We start from the raw sequence: 27990 nt of genomic DNA on the forward strand, positions 1-27990 counted from the left end.
AAGTAAATACGCTTACGACCATCCCGGAACCGTAAGCTTTCTTTGGAGGTAATGCGCGCGTAGGTAGGCTCTATAACTTTCGAGCGCATAGCCGGACAGACGCACACCCGAGGACGGACAGACACAGAAGGACAGACAGACAGACAGATGTACCGATTTATAGATATAGATAGATAGATAGATGGTGTCGAGCTTCTTGAGTGTTGTTGGAGCTGCACTCATCCAGGCAAGTGGAGAGTATTCCATCACACTCCTGACTATATATTAACGAGCAATACTAAATACGCCATTAAATAACTTTTAATATATTTGGTGTTTGGGTGCTGAACATTACAGGAGTAATGCAAGAACAGTGTGAAAATCTACAGAGGTTTAACAGTGACTTGAAAGAATATTTAGCCCTCCAGTTTGAGAGGTTGTATCACTAATGGCAGTGTTTTGAATGTTTTTCATAAACAAGCTATAATCTTCCACATGCTGTAACTGGTGAGATTTTGTTTCATACATAGCTTCTGGATTAAAGAGAAACTTTCCTTTTATTCTCCTCTTATGAAGATGGTGACCCATGTTGGATCTCAGTTCCATGGACACAGTCAGCCTTCTGTGGCAATTATTCATGTCTGTTGTAGCTGACACCAATCATGTCTGACAATCACTTTCCATGAGTCACTGGAGAGTAGGAGTCTGGCTGATGTTTATTTTCGCTTTTCCCTTCCTCTCCCACTTCAAGCTCACTAATGCAAGCTAATTATAGCACACCTACCACCACCGACTTGATGCATACTTGGGGTCTTGCTTATCTGTACGTCTTCACAGACACCGACCCACCACGCAATGAAAGAAAGACTTGCATTTATATAGCGCCTTTCATGACCACCAGATGTCTCGGAGTGCTTTACAGCCAATGAAGTACTTTGGGAGTGCAGTCATTGTTGTAATGAACTGCTAAGTCATAAGGAAAGCCATTTTCTTTTTGAAAAGAATCTTTGTGCTGGATCATTTTAGGCAAGTGGTTTTACACCTTTTCCTGAATCTATGCTTTTATATAAAAGTTTCCATCTGCCATTTGGACGACATGTTTTGTATAAGGCACCAATAAATCACAACCAAGTAATCATTAAAAGTACAGAAAGAGCGAGAGAGAGAGCAAGCCCTTTGTTTCTGACCCAGAGATAACTGGAGAGATTATTGAATAAACACAGAGAAACCAAACTAGAGAAATAGCTAACACCAAACAATGATTAGCCTCTAGGCACCCAAGACCTATTTAGGTCAGAGGTTCCCAAACTTTCTTTGCTGAGACCCACTTTGGAGATTTATGTCCAGTGTATGCCCTCTCTATGAAACAGTTTTTTTGTATAGAACAAGAGGGTTTTATTTTCTTGGCTAACGTAACATTATGCTTAAGACAGAAAACAACATAAATGGCATAGTGCCACTACTATACTACTGAAAGTTGTTTGCTTGTCGGTGTTTATGACCAGGACCCGCCAAGCAATATTATAGGCATGTATAAGAGGATTCAAATTCTAAATTAACCCCCACAGAAAACTCAACTTGCTACTATGCCCCCTTAAACATGCAAATAGCACCAGGTTTTATTTTTCACAGAATCACAGAAACCCCACAGTGCAGATAGAGGCCATTTCAGCCCATTGAGCCTGCACCGACACATATCCCACCCGATCCCCATAACCCCTACACCAACACCAACACATATCCCACCCTATCCCCATAACCCCACGTATTTAATCCCCCTAACACTAAGGGTCAATTTATCATAGCCAATCAACCTAACCCGCACATCTTTGGACTGTGGGAGGAAACCGGAGCACCCGGAGAAAACCCACGCAAACACGGGGAGAATGTGCAAACTCCACACAGACAGTCACCCAAGGCCGGATTCGAACCTTGTTTAACTTTAACAATTTGTTTTGAAAAAGTTTGTTTCGAAATCACTAAAATGCAAAAACATCTCTAGTTTAAAGATCACAAATGTAGTAACCTAAATATTAGAAACCTCTTTTACTGAATCACGCATGCATATCTGAAAGAGGTGTTAATTACTTTCAGAACCGATCATTGAAAATCCACGTTGTGGGTAGGATGTGGTCATCTTGAAAGGAAGTGGTTTGACAGTGTAAGACACCCATAATTACAAGTTTCCTAAATGTATACAACTGCGTTGTTCTTTCAGTCCGCAGTTGATACGTAGATTACCGTTAAGGTACTGGACAAAAAGCAGCCTCAATTAAGAAAAATGTTTTTTTTTAATTTTCTTTCTTTAAAAATAAACAAAAATTGGTTAAAAGTTACAAATGTCTTTTGCAGTTTAGAGCTCAGTGTTTAGTCAACATAGTTGTGGCTAGCGTTCAAACGTAGAGGAATAAAAAAAATAATGGGCGCCTTGCAGTGTAACTTGATTCCTGCTGCATCAGCAGACAACATGCGAGCTGATTGCAGCCCAAACCAAACCAACCAAAATTAAATACAAATGTTCTGTATAATAATTTTAGGCTGTCTGGACGATTCCCTGAACAGTGCATATTAGGATGGTGCCTTTCATCTCCTGAACTGCTGACGGGAATATGATGAAATACAAACTATTGTAGTTTGATCGATTGCAGATCTGATATTGCAGCAGCTTTGAATTTGACGTTGTAAAGAACAGATTCAAAAATTATTTAAGACCACTGTCCCTTTCCATAGATGTGCAGTACCTAGTTCCATATAATTAAAGCCAGATTATCAGTGATTACTGTGTCCAGGAGTAATTCTATCACTTCAGTAATCAAACTTTTGAAAGACAAATGAGTGTGAAGAGATTGTATGTTGTATATTTTAATTAAGTTCTGTGAAGCCGGGAAAAACAAATATAAACTTTATAAACACTGATTTTCCAGACTTGTACACTATGGAGAAAATAAATAATACAACTGTAGATTATAGATTGGAATTGCTGCACTAAATATGCGTTGAGACATGCTAAATTTCTGCATGGATCTAATGCCTTACTGTTGAGATCTTGCCTAGGCGCCTGAACCAGCTCGTGATCAGCAAGCATCAGAATCGAGAGATCTGCATGTTAAACCTGTGATCCTCCCACTTCGGTTCACTGTATTGAAACTGTTTTTCAGCCTCAAGTCAGACTTGGTCAATCCTTCAGGCAGGCTGTGTGGTAAATGCAATTTCATAGACAAAGGAAACAAGCCCCGTGATCCCAGCCCATTTTCCTCGCCCCCCCCCCCCCCCCCCCCCCCCCCCGGACAACTTCATTGCAGTTCCCGAGGGGGAGCGCCTCCAGTTTGGGAACCTCCTATTTAGACCATTTGCCTTCCAGAGTCCATGAGCAGTGGACAAAACAGAAAGGCCAGACTAGCAGTTAACATTACAGCTTTGTTGCAGACCCCCCGGTCACTTGTGAGCAACACCGCAGATCGGCGGATATTATTTTGACAGTTGCTGTTTGCATGCCATGTTAAAGATGTTGCAGAAAGATTAGAGCAAGAAAAGCTTGTGGTAATGTCCTATTCTTCCAGATGAAATGGGGTGATGGAAGGTATTGGCTGATGAGAATTAGCTGAATTGAAGACCTAGGAGGGACACAGACATATTTTGGTAACTTTCTAGCTCCAAACCAACATGTGCAACACGAGCTCCAGCTGGCAGATGCTCTGCGGTTGTTTTATTCTTCTGTGGAAAGTTGGGATTGGGGGGAACCACAGTTGAGCACATGTCATTTGGCTGCTAGCCGGAAGAATGGTGAGGCTGCAGTTGGGCAGCAGGCAGAACACCGATTGAGCAGGGGCTGAGAGGAAGTGAGATGGATTATGGTTTTTAAGGCCTCTATCCAAGAACATGGAAGAGAAGGACATGGCCAGAATTTTGGCAGCCGTTTGCTCAGTTGAGCCACAGTCTCTTGATGGTTTAGCTTGAACTTGGAGTGCATACAGAATGAATTGTGCTTGATACCTCATTTTGAGCTGGTGTTTTACAACAGTCAGAAACTGTGGTAATCAGATTGTGAAAGTGAACAGTGAAAGCAACTTCAATTGATTTTGTGTATCTCAGTCTGCACTAGAAACGAACAACAAAAAAATATCAGAATTGATGTAATCTGGTTTTGTGGCATTTACGCAATGTAGTTTATCAACTTGTAACTTCTGAAAAGACTGCAAAATTACATGATTAGTTTGTATAAAAGTACTCGATTTGTTGTTTCTCGATAATGCAAATCTATATTTTGCACCATTTTGTGAACAAATTTTACAAAAATTAAAAGTAACCAGAGAGGGCAACCTGGAATACACACTGCTGTCAAAACTGTTCTCCGTGGCAATGGTGGAGCCAACCGTCAAAGTGAGATGTTCTCGTGACACGTTTCGGCTGATAAAGAAAATGATGCCCAGGACATTGGATTATTTTTTCTAATGTGTTACTGTTGCTAAAAATCTCAAGGTACCATTTAAACCTTCCAGAAAAATAACAACCAATTAGACAAAAGTTACATGTGCTGTTGCATGGTATTTTTTGTAACGTGGGTACTGATCCAGTCAAAGATCCCATTATTCATTACTGACAAAAAAAATTGCAATATCTGTTCCTTTTCCTTTCTATAATTTCTATATCATTTGATATTTTGTTTATAGTTTTATTCATTAGCAATCTGAAATGTAAATAAGCATTGATTTGTCCCTAAGGCTAATACTGAGGACTGCCCCACATTTGTTGCATAGGATTAGGAGTAGGCCATTCAGCCCCTCGAGCCTTTTCCACCATTCAGTCAGATCATAGCTGATCTGTACTTCAACTCCATTCACCTGCCTTTGATCCATAATCCCTTGATACCCTTACATAAGAACATAAGAAATAGGAGCAGGAGTTGGACATACGGCCCCTCGAGCCTGCTTCACCATTCAATACGATCATGGCTGATCATTGACCTTAACTCTCTTCCTGCCCGATCTCCACATCCCTTGATTCCCCTAGAGTCCAAAAATCTATCTAGCTCAGCCTTACTTAACACACATTTATCAATCTTGATCATCAATTGACCCAGCATCCACAGCCTATTGGGGAAGAGAGTTCCAGATTTCCACTACCCTTTGTGTGGAAAAAGTGCTTCCTGATTTCATTCCTGACCCAGCCCTAATTTTGTGCCCCCTAGTTCTGCATTCACCACCAGGAAATAGTTTCTCTGGATCTTCCCTAGCGATTCCCTTTAACATTTTAAACAACTTAATTAGATCACCCCGCAACCTTCTAAACTCCAGGAAATACAAGCCATAATGTAATCCTTTAAGCCCCAGTATCATTCTGGTGAATCTGTATTGTAGCCCCTCCAAAGTCAGTATATCCTTCCTTCCTGAGCTGTATTGCTCAAAACTGAAGACCATACTCTCAATGGGGTCTGACCAAGGTTATGTACAACTGAAGCATAGCTTCTTCCCCTTCGTATTCCAGCCCCCTTGAGCTAAAGGCCAACATTCCATTAGCCTTTTTGATTATTTTTGTACCTGTGCACTAGCTTTGTGATTTGTGTACATGGAAACCCAAATCCCTTTGCTCCTCTGCAGCAGCTAGTCTCTCGTCAGTAAGAAAATGTTCCAATTTGTCTTTCTTGGATCCAAACTCGATTAATGTGCACTGCTCCACAATGAACTCCATCTGCCATAGTTTTTCCCAATCACTTAGTCTGTCTACGTCTTTTGTAACTTCCTGTTCCCATCCACACAACTCACTGTGCCTCCTAACTTGGTGTCATCTGCAAACTTGAATATACTGCTCTCTCTCTCTCTCTCTCTCTCTCTCTTTCATTTAAGTCATTGATATATATATATATATCCCCCCATTCCATTTGCTTTTACTTTTGCAAATAATCATGTGTGGAACTTTATCAAATGCTTTCTGGAAGTCAATATAGACAACATCCGTAGACACTTTCCTATCCACCACGCTAGTGACCTAATCAAAAATTTCAACTCGATTTGTCAGACATGCCAATGGTGGGGCGAGGGTAGCTGTGGCTCCGAGTCAGAAAGTTGTGGGTTCAAGTCCCACTCCAGGGACTTGAGCACATAAATCTAGGCTGACACTCCATTGCAGTGCTGAGGGAGTGCTGCACTGTCGGAGGTGCTGCCTTTCGGATGAGACATTAAACCGAGGCCCCGTCTGCTCTCTCGGGTGGATATAAAAAATCCCAAGGCATTATTTCGAAGAAGAGCAGGGGAGTTATCCCCGGTGTCCTGGCCAATATTTATCCCTCAACCAACATAACAAAAACAGATTATCTGGTCATTATCACATTGCTGTTTGTGGGAGCTTGCTGTGCGCAAATTGGCTGCCACGTTTCCTACATTACAACAGTGACTTCACTTCAAAAAGTACTTCATTGGCTGTAAAGCAATTTGAGACATCCGGTGGTCATGAAAGGCGCGATAGAAATGCAAGTCTTTCTTTCTAGTTGGGGATGCCAGGAGGCAGGGGTTGGAGGAGCGCCGAGATCTCTGTGGTTTGTGGGGCTGGAGGAGGTTGCAGAGATGGCAAGAGGCAAGGCCATGGAGGGATTTGAAAACCAGGATGAGAATTTAAAATGAAGACATTGCCGGATGGGGAGCCAGTGTAGTTCGGCGAGCACAAGGGTGATGGGTGAACGGGACCTGCTGTGAGTTAGGACACGGCAGCAGAGCTTTGGATGAGTTTTGGAACGTTCTAAATACATCCTGTGCTGAAAGGCTCCGGTTCCAAGAACATTCAAAACTATACCCCCCACAGTTTCCAATTATGATGGGGTTTGTTAGGGTCGATGTAGAGAAGATGTTTCAACTTGTGGGGGAGTCCAAAACTAGGAGACATAAATATAAGATAGTCACTAAAATCCAATAGGGAATTCAGGAGACACTTCTTTACCCAGAGAGTAGTTAAAATGTGGAATTTGCTGCCACAGGGAGTAGTTGAGGTGATTAACAGGTGCATTTAAGACAAGGTATATGAGGGAGAAAGGAATAGAAGGATATGACGATAGGGTGAGATGAAGCAAGGTGGGAGGAGGCACGTGTGGAGCATAAATGTTGGCATGGACCAGTTGAACCAAATGGCCTGTTTGTGCTGTTCATGCTATGACCTACCCTTCAGGTGCTGTCTGGTATTAAATCACTAACCTTAAGCAGTACCTAGAGTTTTGATTTCTACATATTAGCAAGAGATTCATATCAAACACTCTTTGGCCTAGTTTTATGTAAATTTCCTGCAGCTTAGCCATTATCTACTTTAGTGAAGGTTTATGCTGTGAAATCTGATCTGAGTATATCAGTGCAGTGCTGTGATCCATCTCTCTGCTGCACATTTGTAACCAGCGGAGATGTGACAAAAGGCTCAGAATTTGCAAACTAATGTACAAGTGCAGTGGGCTGCTACCTAATCCAAACATGATTCTGTATCTTACCGATGTGATGGTCTCCTACATTACATAATGTAGTAGTTAAAGAGTTAAATGTTGTTCCTATTATTCTGTTACAGAACTGCCCGGGCAGCAGAAGGACCAGCTTTCAGAGGAATCTGTAAGTGCTTTTCCCGTTCAAAAGGTCATGGATTTATCACCCCTGTAGACGGAGCACCAGAGATCTTTGTTCACATCTCTGAGTAAGTTGTTAGAGTCAATAGCATGTTTACATGGAATTATGATATGAGGATAAGATAAGCAAATGCTAACAAGAGTCCAAAAAACGAATGCTTGCAAAAAGTAACAGCATTGCATTAAAGTGCTGTTGCCTAAGCCTAGGCTGAATAGGTAGCTAATAGATTGATTACCCGTAAGTACAGTGGAACATGTAAATTATGGATACCTTGGGGACTGGCATCAGCTGTCTTTTTGTTTACAGGTATCCTTATTTTCAAAATGGTCATTGCATGTACTGTAAAATATTTTCAGTAAAATGGGGAGTTCTTTGCCCAGCATCCATAGCAGCAGGGAAACAGCTCTGTCCCTGGGATAGAGCCATGCCAGCATTCAATTCCAAAGACAGAATGGTTTTTCTGCCGCTGTGGATGGTAAAGAGCTCCCCATTCCACAAAAGCCGTTTCTTTCATGGAACCCACTGCCGCCTCACCCTGACCTGCATACACTGGCCTCACGAGAATTCTGGGGCAGAAAGAAAGCAAACTGCAAGAGGAGTCGCTAGTGATCCCGACGCAGTGAAAGCTCCAGATACAGCAGCTTTGCAACAGGCTGTGTTCCGTGTTTTAAGTTGTAAAAGGGCTTGGTGCATTGAATGCTGTCCGTAGTTTGTAATTTGTGAGTGTCCATGGTTTCACAGTGCCCCTTGTATATTTTTTCACCAATAAAGCATGGGCCCGGGCAGGCTCGTTCCACCCACCTCCTGCCCGATGGGAAGTGGTCAATTCAAAATTGACACCCATATCTCTTGGGGTATTTTTTGCAGGGATACTTTTGAAATGGGTCAGGGGTTGTGTTGTCTTAAGGTGCTTGTGTATCTAAAGTCTCTTCGCCGGGAGCAAGCAGAAGCCAAGCGCAAGGAGCGCACGTCAACCCAAGCACCCCACCCACCCGCCTCTTCAACCACCGTCTGCCCCACCTGTGACGGAGACTGTAGGTCCCGCATTGGACTCATCAGTCACCTGCAAACTCATTTTTAGTGTGGCAGCAAGTCATCCTCGGTTCCGAGGGACTGCCTAAGAAGATCTAAACAAAGGATGCAGTATGTGACATTTTTCATGTGTTCTCAGCGCTCTTCTATCTATCTATTTATCTTTTTCTTTTCCTTTCTCACTGATCCATTTACTGCTATTCAGGTTGACATAAATGTCGCTCTTGTACAGCAGCTGTGACATTCCAGTAGAATTGTGCACTGAACAAAAGAAAGAGACTTGCATTAATAGTGCAAGGAGTTTTGAATTCATTGCAGTGTTTTGCCAACATAGCTGAACTAATCCATTAAAAAAAAGTTATTGGAATTATAATGAGCTTAATTATTTCAGAAAGAAAGGCAAAATGCAAATAAATGTTAATTTTACAAAATGAAGTAAGTTTGAATAAACTAAAAAAAAATCCATAACTTGCTTTGAAATAATCAGAAATATTACTATGAAAATCATTTTCTAGGAATGTGAATAGATTAATAAGAGATCAAAAAAATGAACGGGCCAGCTGGCAGACCCACATTGATTACTTCAACAACAACAATTTGTATTTATATAGTGCCTTTAACATAGTCAAATGTCCCAAGGCGCTTCACAGGAGCGATTATAAAACACAATTTGACACCGAGCCATGTGAGGAGATATTAGGACAGGTGACCAAAAACTTGGTCAGAGGAAGGTTTTAAGGAGCGTCTTAAAGGGAGAGAGGTAGAGAGGCAGTGAGGTTTAGGGAAGGAATTCCAGAGCTTAGGACCTTGGCAACTAAAGACATGGCCACCAATGGTGGAGTGATGATAAATCGAGGGTGCACAAGTGTCCGAATTGGAGGAGCGCAGAGATCTCGGAGGATTGTAGGGCTGGAGGAGGTTAAAGAAATAGGGAGGGGTGAGACCATGGAGGGATTTGAAACCAAGGATGAGAATATTAAACTTGAGGCGTTGCAGGACTGGGAGCCAGTGTAGGTCAGCGAGCACAGTTGTGATGGGTGAACAGGACTTGGTGTGAGTTAGGATACGGGCAGCAAAGTTTTGGATAAGCGCGAGGGTGCAAAGTGGGGAGCCGGCCAGGAGAGCATTGGAATAGTTAGGTCTGGAGGGAACAAAGGCCTGGATTAGGGTTTCAGCAACAGATGAGCAGGGGCAGAGACAGGCTAGGTGTAAGAATATGGTTATGGTGAAGGAGAAGGATATGAGGTCAGAAACTAAGCTTGCGGTCAAATAGGACGCCAAGGTTGCGAACGGTGTGGTTCGGCCTCAGACAGTGGCCAGGGAGCGGGATGGAGTCGGTGGCCAGGGAGCGGGATGGAGTCGGTGGCCAGGGAGCGGGATGGAGTCGGTGGCCAGGGAGCGGGATGGAGTCGGTGGCCAGGGAGAGGGATGGAGTCGGTGGCCAGGGAGAGGGATGGAGTCGGTGGCCAGGGAGAGGGATGGAGTCGGTGGCCAGGGAGAGGGATGGAGTCGGTGGCCAGGGAGCGGGATGGAGTCGGTGGCCAGGGAGCGGGATGGAGTCGGTGGCCAGGGAGCGGGATGGAGTCGGTGGCCAGGGAGCGGGATGGAGTCGGTGGCCAGGGAGCGGGATGGAGTCGGTGGCCAGGGAGAGGGATGGAGTCGGTGGCCAGGGAGAGGGATGGAGTCGGTGGCCAGGGAACTGAGTTTGTGGTGGGGACTTCAGGTCATGAAGTTTATTGTACAGTTTGATGTCTTTTGAATAATAACATTAATCTTTCTGTCCTTGAGAGATCAAAGGTTCATAGCATTCATGAGTGCTACATTTTAGTCAGGATATCACTTGGAATCTGTGGCACAGAAATCGGCCATTCGGACCAACAGATATATACCAGTGTTTAAACTTTTGCTCCCATCCCGCCCCCATATCCTTCAGTTCCCTTCTCCCTCATGTATGCATCAAGCCTTTGGTTAAATGTGTCGCTGCTTTCTCCTTCAACGGTCAGTGATTTCCACATTCTCAACTGTTTGTGAAGAAATTCCACCTAAATTCTTTATTTGATCTGCTAGTGGCTATCTTGTATTTATGCATCTGTATTCCCAGATCTCTCTCTGCTCCTCTCCCCATTTAGTTTTGTACCTTCCAAGGAATAAGTGGTCATCTCATTCTCCCCCCGCCCCCCCCCCCCCCCCCCCCGGCCAACCTCCCAACCCAAATGAACCCCCTCATACTTTGCTATATTGAACTTGATTTTCCATTGTGCAAGCCTGTTTGTCTTTCTGTATTTTGGTGCAGTCCTCCACATTATTACCAATTTGATATCATCTGCAAATTTCAACAGCATTTCTCCAATTTTAGAGTCCAAATCATTTATGTATATGCGGATGCTGGAAATCTGAAATCAAAACAGAAAATGCTGGGGTCAGTTCTGACGAAGGGTCATCGACCTGAAACGTTAACTCTGTTTCTCTCTCCACAGATGCTGCCTGACCTGCTGAGTATTTCCAGCATTTTCTGTTTTTATTTCATTTATGTATATGGCGAGCAACAGTATTCACAATACGGATCCCTGCAGGACTTCGGTTCCCACTTTCTGCCAGTCCCAGAAACCTCCCTTAACTCCTACCCTCTGTTTTGATTTGAACTGAGAAACGCAAGAGTTATTCTGTAATATTCAGCATAGCTTTGATCTCCATTTACTATATTTTAGACTGACATTGTGAACATATCACAGAATCACAGAAACCCCACAGTGCAGATAGAGGCCATTTCGGCCCATCGAGCCTGCACCAACACCTATCCCACCCTATCCCCGTAACCCGATGTATTTAATCCCCCTAACACTAAGGGTCAATTTTATCATAGCCAATCAACCTAACCTGCACATCTTTGGACTGTGGGAGGAAACCGGAGCACCCGGAGGAATATGCAAATTCAAAGTGTATGCACAGGAAAGGCGATGCATTATTATTTGAATAACTACTGGTGAGAAACTCCTTTCAACTGCAATATTGCACCTACTTCAAAAACAAATGAAGTTCTTGTACAACAATTTTTATACATAAGTTTATTGTATCAGTTGAGGCTGATTTTCTTTAACATAGGTTTGGCTGGAATCCTATTGTGCTGTCTTCAGTTTGTGAAAGTTAGTTGTTAGAGATACAGGAAGACTAGACTAGACTAGACTTAGATACAGGAAGACTAGACTAGACTTAGATACAGGAAGACTAGACTAGACTTCTGATTATCTGTTTCAGAACACAGCACAATTTTCAGGAGAATGATAGACTTAGAAACGGTTGGACGTTGCTGTTGTCTAAAATATCCCAGTTTATTCATTAAAAACTACAATGAAGAAATTAAGGATAAATTAATAACTGATTTCTGCATTAGCTGAAGAATACAATGGTTGTTTGATGTTTCACCACTGCTCACCATTTAAAAGTTCCTATCATAAAACAAAATCAGAAGAGTTGCCAAAATGTTTATCTTTAAACAATGATGACAGTCATGTTATATCTATATTGTAAAATGCTGTTTAAAACATGCATACATTCTTTGACCTCTTCAATTTTAAAAAAAAAAGCTTTTAATCATTTGTGGTAGACAAATAGTTAAAATGCATTTGGTGAGAAATGCTTAAGATAGGTGTTGACCCTGAAGAATGCAAAACTCATCGATGCTTAGACAATTACTTTTTTTAAACCTTGTTCTGTTTTCAAGAACAGCAACAAACAAAATCTTTCTGATGGCTCTGATTATCATTGCACCAATTTCCATTAGAGTGTTTGAACTGTAATGCAATCTTCTCTTGCTGCCGCTTTCAAGAACCATTTTGATGACTAATCTATGCCCGTTGCCATGACTGCATTTTGGCTACAGACTATACAATTAGCACCACATTTGACAGCAGACATCCTAGCGTTTGTTATGTCTGCAGGAGACTAGTCTGATAAGTTACAGGTGAATTTTTAGGATTGAGCAAGTGCAGAATCGTGCGTGAAACTAAGATGAAGAGGTTAGGATGACCGTATTTTCTTTTGTATGTAAAACTGGACAAGTAGATGTGAGTAAACCGTGTAGTTATAACCATAGCAATCAATAATGGACTCTTCCATTTTACTGCAGCTGAGCTTTGCTCCCATACTAATAAATGTCGATGAAAGCCCCCCAAAAATGTCATCTTACAATGGCTATTCAGGCTTTGTTAAAAAAAACAATTGTCAGAGAATCGTGGAGCCTTGCCCAGGAATGAACAGCAATGAACATTGAGTTCTAACTCTCATTCAGACCTGTGAGTTAGTTATCTAAGGAAAGGGCCATATTTCAAAAAAACGATAGTGAAGTCTTCAATCTGTTTTCTTGGTTTGTTTACTCCTGATAAATTTTGCATTTCTGTAGATCTTCACTGTGACACCGTTAGCCAATCTTTGTGCACTTCCTATTTCGATAAATAAAATGTCATTTATATCTGATCTGTGTCAATTTGGGTACATTGAGAATTGTGAAATAGCATCAATACTGATTGGCCATTTCTTTTGTTCCATTTGTCAAATTCAAACTCCACAAAAACTTGGGCAGTAAAATTGCTCACATTGTCATCTTGATTTGGGTTTATTAACTTATGCAAAATAAAGGCAATGCACCAAGGAAAGGGAAACATCTGGCTCTTACCGTCTTTTGAATGAACAAAACTATTGCCAGTATTCTGAGATTCACAGTGAACTCCCATAATTGTGGAAGTATTTTTAATGCTTGTGATTACCAGGGAAACTTAACCATTTAGAAAGCAAGCATTATCTAACTTCTGCAGATTTTAAGATTTGCACGCTTCCAATTTATTTATTTTATTTTTCCCCTATAACTAGTTTAGCTCCAAAGCCAGCCATGAATGGGTCTCAAGTTATGTCTCTGTGGGGGGGGAAAAAACTAGGTACTGTGCTGCAGACTGCAATCTAACAAGTGTATACTCCTGAAGTTAGTCAGGTGCAATGACTGTAGGGACTGCTAAAAGGGTTCGTCAGTGTCTGGTGTGAACCAGGAGTGCCACTGTAATTTGTAATGCAGAATGAGCTGTTCCGTGTGGAAAATAGACAGTATGGCCGGAATTGTGCCTACCTGGGTGGGTCCGGTGTGGGCAGTGGCCATGTCGGCTCCCAAGCCCGTTGCTACCTTCATCCCGCTGTTGAAAATGAACTTATCTTGATGGGGCCTATTAAGCCGGCCCAGCACGTTACCCGGCCCAATGAGATGGAGCGGGTCTGGTGAAGTCATTCATGACGCGTTTTCAGCCGGGATCTTTAAAGATTAGATTTGACGTTTAATCTAACACAGCAGTGCACTAAAGCAATGGTATTCTGCCCTTGCAGCGCATTCCTATGCAGAGCTAGACAGGTAGCTAACAATTTGATATCTTCCCATAAAAATCACAAGGCTTGACTTTTCTTGTAAACTTTACTGAAAGATTCTTATTGTGAAACTGAAATACAACACAGAAATGGAAGCACACATTAGTATACAAGCACATAACTGATATGCATACACAAATTTAGGTACGCCTGAGCAACACAGTACATTTGGCATGTAACTTACCAAACACGTGGAAGCACAGCTTACTGTGAATATACATTTAGCAAACTGGAAGGCATTCTCTTTAAATTAGCCCTGTACATAGTGCATCAAAATACAGCTACAAGTTAACCAGCTAGACAGAGAGCGAGCACTTCACGGCTAGTTGTGTAAGTTTGCTTACAGAGAAAAGTTACAAACTAAACATTTTCTGCAAAATATAGTGTACACTAATCATCTATAACATTCTCAAGTACTTACAGACAAATAGTATCCAAGGCTCAAGCGTGGCGACAATATAACTTCCCAGACCATGTGTGGCTGTAGGTCTGTGATATACAGTAGTTTACTTTACTGCACTTACTGTGCTTTACTGCACTTTTACTGCAGTGCTAGGTACCAAATAGCCACTAGGTGGCGGCACACAATGGGAATCGACCCAAATTACTCAAACCCCTGAATTAACTGGAAAACTAACATAAATTCCTAAAGAAAGACAGCACAAATGGCGTGCTGCAAACACTGACAGTCACTGCACAGAGGCAGATGGCTGCACCCAGGTTCTCCGATGACTCCCTCCATATGCTTATGGAGAGAGTTAAGGGCACGCAGGGAGATCCTCTTCCCTTCCAATGGGTGGAAGAGACCTCCCCAGGAGACCAACACAACCTGGTTGCACAGTGCAGAGATCACAAGCAGGGATGTGGTCAGGAGGACCTACGTGCAGTGCCGCAAACCTTTCTATGACCTCATTAGATCAGGAAACGTTGGTACAAAGCCACACTCAACCACATTGCTGTGCCTCTCATCACATCCCCAACACTCTGCCTTCCCTACCCTACTCCTGCACATCCTTACTCACACCAACTTACCTTTGCACCCATCTCTCTCTACATTATCACATCACCATCTCACTAACCACCCCTCATACTCATCCTCATCCTAGTGCAATCATACCAACTAACATACAAGGGTAGCCACTTGGGTGTTATAGCCAATGTTTATGTAAAGTTTCTGTTAATGTGGTGATGCGCTATCAATTACTCATAAAAGACTGAGAGTTAAGAGAGTAACTAAAGGCTTTTATTAACAAAAGAATGAAGGTCTGCCTCGAGTGGTCGACCGGTCCAGAATACAAAGGGGCTGGGGAGCAGTCACCTTTATACTAGGACTTGTGGGAGGAGTCAGCCGAGGCATGTACACAGTGGAATACAAACAGTGGTTTACCACATGTGGTGTCAAAGATAAATACTTTATTTTCAACAATTAATAGCAGGATGTCTTTGAGGAGTATGCCCTATCCATAGACTGGCAAAATTCACAGCAGTAGCCTTTCAAGGCCATAAGACAACCTGGAATATGAGAGGTGGGGGAGAGTTACGGGATTCCTGCTTGCAGACCCGTCTAAGCTATTGCTCGGTGGCACAATTCTTCCAACCTAAATTAGGCATCCAATTTGGGGATCTGCTTTCCTCTTGCAACCAAGTGGAGGAGTGTTCACAGTATGCTCAGGTCAGAGAATGATGCTGTGCTCTATATTTCTAGCTGTTGTTCACATAGCTTAAGAAAATGATTTGGATCACACAAGAAGCTCTGCACTTGAAGACTGCTGAAGCAAAGTGATCTGCAGCAACTGTATAAAAAATACTTTGTGAAACCTAAAATAAATATTCTGGGTTCATAACTCATCTTCCTGGAGGAATCTGTTTGCCTTTTATTTTTACAGCAAAGGTTTTTTTAGTTTGAGATTAAGAAACCAGCTGTATACAGAGTAGCAACTGAGCCAGAAGTATAAAGACATTAATAAGAACATAAGAAATCGGTGCAGGAGTAGGCCATTCAGCCCCTCGAGCCTGCTCCGTCATTCAATAAGATCGTGGCTGATCTTCTACCTCAACTCTTCTTTCCCGCACTATCCCCATATTCCTTGATTTCCCTAGAGTCCAACAATCTATCGATCTCAGCCTTGAATATACTCAATGGGCTGGATTTTGTCAGTGGAGGCGACTTGGAGGTGGGACTGCTGCTTGTCGTGTCAATGTCCCGCCTCCATCCTCGCCTGACCATTCAGAGGGATTTTCCCCTGATTGAGCTTGTTAAGCCCGCCCTGCGGGCTCAGCAAGCCAATTAGGGAAGAAGTCACTGATGGATCACGTCAACGTCAGACGTGCTATCTGTCAAGACTTCTTGAAAGAAGAAATGACAGCGTTTGACAGCTCTGTGAAGCTGTCAAACACTGACATTCCCTTTAGTTTGATTAGTTTTTGTGGTGAGGACTGAAAAAACATTGTAAAAAAAGTAAATTTCAGATGTCTGATGGATCGGAGGGTCCATCAGCCATTACCTGAAATTGACATGGTGGATGTCCGCTCTCCCGATCCAGCACGGCTAAAGGTTATAGAAGTAAAAAAGGGTAAGTGAACACCTTTTTAAACTTATCACCACTCACCTTGCATACTTACCACTCCACACTTGCACCCATCACTCACCTCTACACCTTACTTCCAGGTGCCTCTGACCGCCGCAGACCTCCTCCACGTCGTCTCCAACCCGGCGGGGTTCTCTGAGGTCAGGAAGCCTTCACCTGTGAAGGTAAAATGGCACTAATCCCTTTTTCTGCCTGTTAACTACCTGTTAACAGGCAGTTAAAAGGATTAAAAGCCTTTCCCGCCTCCAGGAGACGGGACTCAAAGCTGCACATCCTCCCGTCTCCTGGCAAAAGGGCACAGAGACGGGATGGGGGCGTGTTTGCCACCCGCCCCCAATTCCTCCAATTTTATGTGCTGTCCCGCCTCCATGCCTGCCTCCTCGGGGCTTGGAAAATCGAGCCCAATGACTCCGTATCCACAGCCCTTTGGGATAGAGAATTCCAAAGATTCACAACCCTCTGAGTGAAGAAACGATACAAAATTGTTGTTTCACTTTCATTCTGAGAATGAGAAATGTATAAACCTTTATATTTTCTATTTGGCCTTCACTATTAAAATTGTTCCCTGTCTGCATATGGCAGTGTATATATGTGCTGAATAATTGAACACTGAATAAAAAGCTGGCATGAAGGTGGTGGTAGAGTGGTTTGTGTTTACAAGAAGAAAAGGAAGGAAAATCAGTGGGTGAGCTACTTAGTGGCCATATCAAGAGTGACATTGCCGGAGGCCTATCCACCCACTTGGAAAGGAAACAGTGAATCGTGCAGGCCGACCAAAGAGTGGGCGCAAACAATTAAATTTTTACTGAACAAAATGAGAACAAAAAAACATTGAGGAAATGGGCTGGTTATATCTATTCCTCTTGTGTGCAATTATAAAAATTGCTGCTGAATCTATGCCTCGAGCTTTCTAAACGTGGGAAAAATTTGGAAATTGAATATGCATGAAATATACACTACTCATGGTCCCAAGGTAGCAGGGGCAGGAACGTGTGCCAAAAACCACCATGCATGGCAAACCTGTTTATATTTTTAAGATTGAATCCAAGCTTATGTGATGAGGCTCTAATATCATTCATGCAACGATGTATGAAATGAAAAGCAAGAGCATTTCAGTTAATTATGTTAGATTTTTTGTTTGGAAGCGTACTTCATCATTAATAATCAATCTTTAGTGATCGCTACTTACTGACTTATCTTTCACACACTGAGAAATTGTGACACAGCTGTACAATTTCTGCATGTCATTCTGTGCTGTCAGCAACCACCATGATCAAATCCTTAAGACATCTATTCTTGTTAATGTCGCCTCTGGCTGCAACCTGTTATGCCATCTAGTGTGTGTAGAAACAAAAATATCCTCTTCTGTTGCCGATTTAAAGGAATCTAGCAAACAATGGTCCAAGAATTCCAATGGAGGGGCTTTTGGGGAGAGACAGAACTTGTGTCTGTTCACAGATGGTCTGGTAACCCTGTCCCAAATCCTGGGGCCAGGTGCATTTGTATACTGGTGGGTGCATGGTGCCAGTGGGGCACGTGCCTCTGGAGGGTGGGCAGAGGGGAAGCAGCCCTGGTCACAAGAGGTAGTGGCTTTTTTTTTAAATTGAAAATGCTGCCACTTTTGCTGGAGGTGGTTTTCCTGAAAGCAATCAATTGCTTTTGGGAAACCGGCATTTTAAATGTTAATGTCCCTTCCCTCTCCTTCAATGTCTTTGGTAATGTTGGATGCTAGGGATGCACTCACTGCTGCCAGAATTTCTGACCAGTGGAAAAAGGTTGGGACTTGGTGTAACTAGATCCCACTCTTGTCCATCGATATTGTGTTTACTGCCGTAGGGCTGTGCAGTTCTGGGTCGAAGGTCTCTGAGGCTCGCTAAGTACCTCTCCCATTTATTAAAGCTGCTAAACTCAATTTTTTAGATTTCTATTGCAGCCCTCCTTCCAAAACTGTTCAATCTTCAGGTCTGTAATTCTGGCCTCTTTTTCTTCTGCTTGATCTTTACTTTCACTATTCGAAGAACAAGACGACTACATTTTCTGTATAGGTCTTTTGAAAATTATTTCACTCTGATCAGAGTGTGATTGTGTTGACATGAATTGAAAGACATTTCCTATTCCTCTTTTAATTCCCAAAAAACAATTGGTTCTGTTTCACAAGTGGCTGCTTGGCTCCCTCAGTGGCTCGGTGTATTAAATGCATGATGTGGTACTGAGCCATACAGACCATGAAGTTACCTGGTTTCTGTTGGGTTAGCTGATCTAGGTTAGAATGGCTAGTGGGGCTGCTCAGAATCAGGCAGAGGAAAAATTAGATTGCTATTCGTGCAAACTGCTAGAATGTGTGTATGTTTTAGGGAGGGGAGTAAGAGTAAGGGATATCGGGTGAAGACCAGGTTAGACTTGGCTGTAATTGAATAGAAAGAAATATAGCACTGAATAGAAAGAAATATAGCACTGTATCACGATACCGTTTCCTGTAAGGACTCTATTTCATTCTCCCAGTTTCTCCGTCGCAACTGTTCTGACAATGCCACCTTCCATAACAATGCTTCCAATATGTCTTCCTTTTTCCTCAACTGAGGATTCCCCTCCACTGTCCTTGACTGTGACCATCCCATTTCCTGCACCTCTGCCCTCGCCCCTCCCAGAACCACGATAGGTTTCCCCCTCTCCTCACCTTCCACCCCACCAGCCTCAACATTCAGTGGATCATTTTCCACCACCTCCAGTGCGATGCCACCACCAAATACATCCTCCCCTCCCCTTTCAGCATTCCAAAAGGACCGTTCCCTCCATGACACCCTGGTCCACTCTTCCACTCCCCTTCCCACAGCACCAAGCATAGGAGATGCAACACCTGCCCTTTTACCTCCTCCTTTCCCACCATCCAGAACCCCAAACACTCCTTCCAGGTGAAAGTGATTTACTTGTACTTGCAATTTAGTGTACTGTATTCGCTGCTCACGATGTGGTCTCCTCTACATTGGGGAGACCAAATGCAGATTGGGTGATCGCTTTGCTGAACGCCTCCATTCAGTCTGCAAGCATGACCGAGCTTCCAGTTGCTTGCCATTTTAATTCTCCGTCTCTCTCTGACCTCTGCCTCCGACACTGTTCTAATGAAACTCAACGTAAGCTTGAGGAACAGCACCTGATCTTTCAATTAGGCACTTTACAGCCTTCATTGGACTCAACATAGAGTTCAACAATTTCAGACCATAACCACTGCTCCTATTTTTCTGGACAGCAGGTGCTGGTAATGATTCTGCTATAGCCATTTGTAGCTCCACTAGACCCATCTTTAGTTTCTTTACTTGTCCCATTACCACCCCCTTCTGTCTCGCACCATCATCCCTTTTGTCATCTAATCACGCCTATCTTCCAACCTATCACAGACCTTCCCTTTTGTTCCTTCCTCCACTCCCGCTCCGCTGGGAGTGCATAATGGGTAGGTACTTGAATTGGAAGGAAGTGACTAGTGGTGTCCCACAAGGATCTGTGCTGGGCCTGAACTATTCATTGGCCTTGGAAGGAGTGCAGTGCAGATTCACCAGGCTGTTACCAGGGCTCCAAGAGTTAGATTATGAGGAGAGATTACATAAACTAGGTTTGTATTCCCTGGAATGTAGAAAGTTATGGGGCGATTGAAACAAAACACAAAAAGCAGTAGATTCTAGCACAATTAATAATTTTAAATCTGAGATTGATAGCTTTTTTACTAGCCAAAGGTATTGAGAGATATGAAACCAAAACGGGTAAATGGAGTAAGGACACAGAGCAGCCATGATCTCATAGAATGGCGGAACAGGCTTGAGAGGCTGAATGGCCTACACCTGTTTCTATGTTCCTAAAGTTATGATGCGATCTTGAGCCATGTGATCCCAAACTGAGCATTGTTAGCAGATCATTGGTGAGTAATTGTGGTTTGATGACCCTATTGATGACTCCTTCCATCACTTTACTGATGATAGGGAGGTGGCTGATGGGACATACATGGGCAATCTTGCACATTGTCAGGTAGATGCCAGTGTCATAGCTGTACTGGAATAGCTTCGCCGGAGAGCGGGGGCAGCTAGTTTGGTGCACAGGTCTTCAGCACTGTAGCTGTGATATTATCAGGGCTCATAGCCTGTGCTGTGTCTAGTGCACTGAGCAGCTTCTTAATGTCATGTGGAGTGAATCAAATTGAATTATCCATTTGGCAGGTTTGTCTGAAAACACTTGCAAAGATTTAAACCTCATCTCTTGCACTCGCATGCTAGGCTCTACTATGGTTGAGAATGGGGTTGTTCACAGAACCACCTCCGCCTGTTAGTTGCCTTATTATTTCTTTTTTCTAACCAGTCTTCTGAGACATCATTTCAAACACCTTCTGAAAATCAATATGCAGTCTACTGCATTTCCATTATCAGTCATCTCCATAAAAAAGTGTTGCCTTTAACAGTTTCATGCTGCATTTCTAAGTGCTCACTAATTTTACCTTGAATTGGAAATTCCAACAGTTTGCCTGCAATTCATGTTAGATTAACCAGTCTATAGTTATCTAGTTTATCCTTCACTTCCTTCTTAATTTTTATGGAAGCAATTCTTCTTCTACAGTTCTCTTGCGAGATACTCCTCTACTAGACTTGCATTTTCAATTCCACCATCATTTGTAAAGAATAACAATGCAAAGTATTTAATATCTCCTTCATACCTTTATCCTCCACAAATAAACTCCTTCCTTCATCTCGAGTGGTCCTGGTCAAGCTCTTAATATTTCCTTTTAAATTATTCATTTGCCATTTTTCATATTCCCTTTTTTGTCTCCATTTTCACCTCCCTACTACACTTTCTGCACGTCTCATGATTATCGTTAGCATTGTGAGCCCTAACTTCATTCAATGCCTCCCTTTTAAGTTTCAGTTTAGTTTTAATCCCTCTATTTATCCATGGAACTCTATTCTTTAAAGTTTGTTAACATTCCTGCCCGGATAATCTAAGACACACTAAACTGCCTTTTTCCAGGCAGCACCCTTATCTTTGACTTTTAATGATCATATATATATTCTTAGACTGAACTCTGTTGCAGTTGCTATTTCCCAATTGTTCTCCTACTAGCATCAGTTATTTGCTCCACTTCATTTCCCTTTAATAAATAGAAAGTACTTACATTTATATAGCGCCTTCCACAATCTCTGAACGCTCCAAAGCACTTTACAGCCAATGAAATACTTTTGAAGTGCAGTCACTGTTGTAATGCAGGTAAGTGGCTGTCAGCAAGGTCCCACAGAAAGTAATGATAATGGCCAGATAACCTGCTTTTAGTGATGATGTTGAGGGATAAATATTGGCCAGAATTCCCCTGCTACACTCTCAAATATTCTTTACGTCCACCTGAAAGGGCCCTCAGTACTGCACTGAAGTGTCGGCCTAGATTATGTGCTCAAGTCTCTGGGGTGGGGCTTGAACCCATGACCATCTGACTCGATAAGAGTGGTACCCACTGCGCCACAACTGACGAATCAAACAATGCTTCTTTCCTTGGACTCCATGCACTGATCTAGGAAATAGTTGTGGATACATTCTAAAAAGCATCCAGGACTGCTTCCTGCATGAGCCTATTTGTGTGGGATCCTACAATTTCCATCCAAGAACAGGAGAAAAAATGGTGGAGATGGCTTGAATTCCACAATGTCGGGAGTTTTGAGACACCCGCACCCACCGGCAGCCACACCTGGTACCTTTGGAAACATTCCTGTTTCAACAAAGAGGGGAAGAAAATTGACAAGAAAAAACATTTAAAACTTCAGGGTAGTATTTTTATTACCAAAAGACACTTGTTTTATTTGAGTCCTTTTAGTGGGTGAAGGGAAATAGTTAAATCTTATTGTTGGAATGCTTGCAAGAATAGTGCCTGGTTCACAGGGAAGGGTAATGTAACTTTATAAGTGCTGTTTTACATAATGGCTTGCATTCTAAATTTTAAGAACGAACACACTGCATTTAGCTATTTCAGAATGTCATAACATTTTAACCTAAGTGTAATTGATCAAGTGTAGGTGTACAGTATGAGAAGATGAATCTTTTATGATTCATACAGTTATTTGGCAAAAAGGTTTTAGTATCAATGCTGTAAAACACGGCCCATTTTCCTTGTTGGCAAATGGCGCAAACATTCTCTTGATATTGATGCATATAAACAACCAGCACAACACAACAGATTAGTATATATAATTAAATATCCTCTTTCTACAGAAAATGGTCATCTGGTAATAACAGCTTTAAAGTAACTTAATTACTTTGCAGAAAGCAAGCTTACTGTAACACACCCACAGGCTCCATATGCTAAATCCCTAGGAGTTGTGTATTCATCATTTTTTGTGATGTTGGAGAGATATTAAATACTAAATTTTAGAAAATTTACAACTTTTAGCCCCTGGGTAATTTTAAGTGTCTGTAAAGTCTAGGTAGGCAATACAAATTTGTCTGGTCCTGGAAATATAATTGAAGACAAAATGAAAATTGTTAGACTAACGGCAGGCTTTAGCACTGGTTGTTATAGAATAATGGGCATTCAGCTCATCCAGGTGTAGAGAAATATTGGGAAAGAATCCACCTATGCTTTCTTGTAGGGGAACCAGCATTATCCCCATCTGTTGCTTGTATTTTTTTCATTTCTGTCTTTTCATTATGTTGGAACATACAGCTTTTCTCTGAATTTTTTGCCGCTGACATTTGCCATCCATTGTCAGTTTGCACCTCTGCCATCTCCCACTGATCATTAGTTTTTCATTAGCAATTACTTTCTCACTTGTGCATCAACCCACCTGGACATAACACCTGCCAATTTTCATGAACTGAAGTTATTAACAAGATAAAGATAAACTTGTGGATATACATAACATTGATATTTAAGTCTTGCTGCTGAATAGAGGCACAAGGAGTTCTTTTATGAAATGTACCACAAACAAGCTACCTTTTTTTGCTTTATGCAGGTTTGTATGGCCTCTTGGGCACATACTAGACTCAAAGCAGAGCTGGAGCATGTATACCACTTTTTACAATATGGAGTTATGTGGCAATAACAAATGAAATACAGCGATAGAGTACACAGATTTTTGCTAGCTCCCCCACTCCCTTCACCCCACCGTTGGCGGCTATGCCTTCAGCTGCTTAGACCCCACCCTCTGGAATTCTCTCAACCCCTCCACTTATTCCCCTCGTTCCTCCTTTAAGACCCTCTTTAAAACCCACTTCTTTTCACCCTTTCTAATAACACTTTGGCTCAGCAGCCACTTTTTTCTGATTACACCTTTGTGAAACACCTTGGGACGTCTTTTTATATTAAAGGTGCTATATGAATGCAAGTTGTTGATTATTGTACTGTTTGTTTAAAAGTTTTTAGCAGTTTTTTAAGATGGTTTTGGTCTCCCATTTCCTGGAGTAAATGGAAGATAGATTATAAAGAGTCATTGTATATATAAATTTACATCAATATTCTGGAGACTTAATGAGTGGGAAAGTTGCCAGTGAATTATGGTGAACATCATGAATGGGATATTCTCTCCCTAAATCCCTCCACTTCCTTTAACACCCTCCTTAAAACCCACCTTTTTGACCAAGTTGGTGCAGTTATAAAGTCTATCTGATGTGTTCACGATGTATTATTTCAGTGTTTGATAGCACTGTGGTGGGGATGCTGGGGTTTATCAGCATGACGAGGTCCTTTGGTCTGGCAACCCTGTGAAGGGTGAACCTGAGCTTTGAAAGAACTTGGGGGGGGGGGGGGGGGCAGTTTAGCATCTTAGTAGATTCCTGAAGAGAATGTTGTGTCATTTATTTAAAAGTTTTAAGCACTCTTTAAAGTTTTGTTTCTGTCTCCCATTTCCTGGTGTAAAAGGATTATCAGTCCTGGTGTGATTCAGGCCTGCACACGAATGAGCTGGCCTCCTCGATGGTGTGCGGTCAGCACAATTGAATATTTTTTGTGGCATGTTTCACATGACTTGCCAGAAGCGTTAGTGGGCTGGGGCCGTAATCTCTGGTACCAAACCGGCTTGGAGGGGGAGGGAGAGGAGATTATAATGAGAAATGGGGAATAAGAGGAGGGCGAGTGAAGAGTCAGCCAGCGGTAATTTCTTTTTTCCTGGGGCCTGAGGTGCTTCAGTTCCTCTCATCAATACTTCTCATGGCCTTAGTGAGTCTCGCGTGCAGTTTGTGTGCACTTCTTACTGGCCAAATGCATTGGACTGAACTGAGGTACTGGGAGCATTGAAGGCCTTAGGCCTCAGGCCTTTATATCAATAGATGCATGTGCCATCATATTGGCCTTTATATGTCAGCTGGTTTTAAAACTTTTTTTTATATTAAAAAAAAATGTCATAATTTGGCACACAGCACTGTGCATCGTAACCTGATTATCTGTGTATTGGTAAATACGCAGAGTTCAACTCGGTGCTTGTGCTGTGAAAGTGATGCTATCTATGGAAATAGATCTGAAAGTACTTGGCATAAAGAAGTGCAAGTTTATTGATCATATGATTGAATGATAGTAGCTGACTTCCAAAATTATCCATGCTCTGAGTCATCACCTTGTGAATATGAAAATAGTACCCGACCTCCTTAGGACTATAAAGTACCAATGTCCCATTGCGGCTGTGCAACGCTCCAGGGGACCCGCGCAGGCAGTGAGTCGGCTTTTAAATAGAAAAACCACTTATGCCCATAATTTTGAATGGCCCGCGCAGCCTGTTAAAGGGGTCTCGCGGGCCAAAAAAAAATTTAGAGGGAACATTGGTAGGTACATATCTATACACATAAATGTGAATAAACATTTTATTAAAATGCTGATTTTTCTCCTTGGGTAACTGAAGCTTCTATTATTATTTAGGGCCATGTTTGTATATATTGGTGAATTATATAAATAATGTACAAGTGTACTGGCCTGACTTATGTATAATACATGGGCAACTCGTGGTTGAATCTGTTCTTTCTTTTTTATGTCAGTATCGAAGGAGAATATGTACCAATGGCGGGGGATGAGGTCTCTTACAAGGTCTGTTGCATTCCTCCCAAAAATGAGAAGATACAGGCTGTTGAAGTGGTCATCACCCACCAAGCACCAGGAACAAAGCACGAAACGTGGTCAGGACATGTCATCAGCTCCTAAAAATGGCCAGCTGTCCTATCCTGCTGTCTGACTAGGGGGTTTAAGTATGAGCAAATATCTGAGTTAAGTGTTTTGAGAGTGCATTCTAACCGACTATTTGCAGGATTTAAAAATTCTATTTTTTGCAAAGGTGTCGTGTTTTAAACACCTAAAAATGATTCATTGAACAGTTGGTTATTAGTTTGAGTATCACTCATACTTTCCATATTTTCTATTAAGGTATCTGAGCCAGTGAATGTACATGTGTAACTTTGCATCAGGGATTCATGTTTTACATGCATCTCTTCCATGTCTCCAGAATGTGCAGGCCACAGAAATTAGTTATGTTACTATAACAACTACATTAAAAGCTCCACTTGCTTATAAAGCAGCACTGTAATGGAAATTTATTTTAAACTGCACTACCCTACAAATCATTAATTTAGCGAGTCGTAGTTTAGTTGAATCACTTCACAGGACATCACGTTTGTAATTTATGGGTTTAATCATTTTAATCACCCTCTAATATTTTCTGTTCTTCCCTCCTCTGGTCTGTATGGTCCATTGCTCGAGGCTGATTGTGTGAGCAGGTGACCAGGCCTCTACCAAACCCCCTCCAAACTCGCCAGCAGGAGGTGAAAGAGCACTACAGTTTTTCCTCCCCTCCTCAATGCAATGTGTACGTGAATTCAATGGAGTAGGTGATCCAACCTACATTGATCACCATGTGATGTTGTCAACCTGGAGAGTTACTGTCCTGTAGTCTACAGTAGTTAAAATCTGAGATTTCAACCTCATAATAAATGCAATGCTTGAAGATTTTATCAATACTGAGACACCAGATTCCATCAGGGTTCTGCCCATCCAGCACAGCACTGATTGATCAGTACAGCTGTAAACGCCGCACATTTGTAAAATCTTAATCTTGTTAACCAATTTTTGAATAGATCAATGGGTAATTTGAGCTTGTTTCCTTTGATTTAAAAAAGATTAGAATCACTTTTTTCTCTTTTGACGGGGTGACGGTGTAAAATGGGCGATATTGATTACATCTCTTCGGAGTTTCACTTCCGTTGACTTTAAATTGGAAACTGATTGTATTTGTCATGTTGATAATGAGGCATTCCTTGTCAAACTTGCATTTGTTTTCCTATCCTAAGTAACAAAGAGCTATGCTAATAAAACGTTAAATGCTCAATTTTGGGATTTATATTTAAAATTGGTGTCGGTAATAGTTGTTTGCTTTGCAGTGTAAGATAGCCTTTTAAGAATATTTCCACACATTGCTCAAATACTGTGGAAATGTATTTGAATAAAGACAATTATCATTTGCTGATTTAACTTGTAAGCAATTTTTTGTGTCTATTTGGGGATAGGAGTTAACAGTTGGTTTCAACGAACTCTACTGGCTTGGTTTTAACGGCCTGCTGTGTGAAGGATGCCTCGACATTTGAGTTAAATGTTCCAGGAGCATGATGTGGAAATGGAGATTTGTGATTTCATCTCCCCACATTGACATAGAGCAGTTTAAAAGAAAAGTAAATGTTGACAGAAAACTCACAATTGATGGGTCTTGAAATGCAGACCCAGATTTGTATTGCCTTCTACCCAAGGGTCGTTGCTGATGCCACAAAAATGTGGCTCTTGGGTGTATGGAAGCCTCCTGTATTTTTACTGGAGAGTGTCTTCAAAGGCAGGGGTAATCTGCACCTGTCCTCTTTTACATCGAAGTGTCAGAGGATTGCTGTGTCTTTCTTAGTTCTCTTGCCTTCCGTGAAGAATATTTAAATTCGGGTATTCTTCAGTGCCTTAGTCTCTGATAACACTATTTTAACACCACAGCAGTAGCAGAATCCATTTTACCCCATGACACAGTCATTGGTTTATATTTACAAATATGAATATTGTATTTTTTTTGAGTATTGTACTGCAATTGCAATTCATTACATCTAACAGCTATACTATTGGAATTTGTTTTGAATGAACTTTTGAGGAGTAATGTACCATTTTATGTGCCTTTATGTATTATCTGTAATCTGTGTATTTCTGAATTATTTAGGGGACAAATGCAACTTAAATGTATTTGAATAAATGACATTTATTCTTGCATTGTTTTGACGTTCATGTTACTAGCCTTTTGAATCACTAAACAGAGGTATAACTTAGAAAAATGAAAATCCCTTTTTCAAAATTCTCATGTTTTTCTATATCCAGACTACTCATCAACTTTATTTTTTGATTGACATGTACCCTTTTAAAG

The 27990-nt window shown here is 41.8% G+C and overlaps 1 protein-coding gene across 1 annotated transcript in view; it reads left to right on the forward strand.

Moving 5' to 3' along the window:
- carhsp1 (calcium regulated heat stable protein 1) overlaps positions 1–27837 on the forward strand; it is a 103442-nt gene extending 75605 nt beyond the window's left edge. Inside the window, exons 3-4 of the mRNA XM_086000865.1 lie at positions 7519–7641; positions 25589–27837. Of these exons, the coding sequence (XP_085856991.1) occupies positions 7519–7641; positions 25589–25751 (286 nt within the window). The 3' untranslated portion in view covers positions 25752–27837. The remainder of the gene's footprint in view (positions 1–7518; positions 7642–25588) is intronic.
- The last annotated feature ends 153 nt before the right edge of the window (positions 27838–27990 follow it).

This window comes from Somniosus microcephalus, chromosome 11, assembly GCF_052327205.1.
Source record: "Somniosus microcephalus isolate GS21.2 chromosome 11, FLI_Smic_1.0, whole genome shotgun sequence".
Classification (NCBI taxonomy): Eukaryota; Metazoa; Chordata; class Chondrichthyes; order Squaliformes; family Somniosidae; genus Somniosus; species Somniosus microcephalus.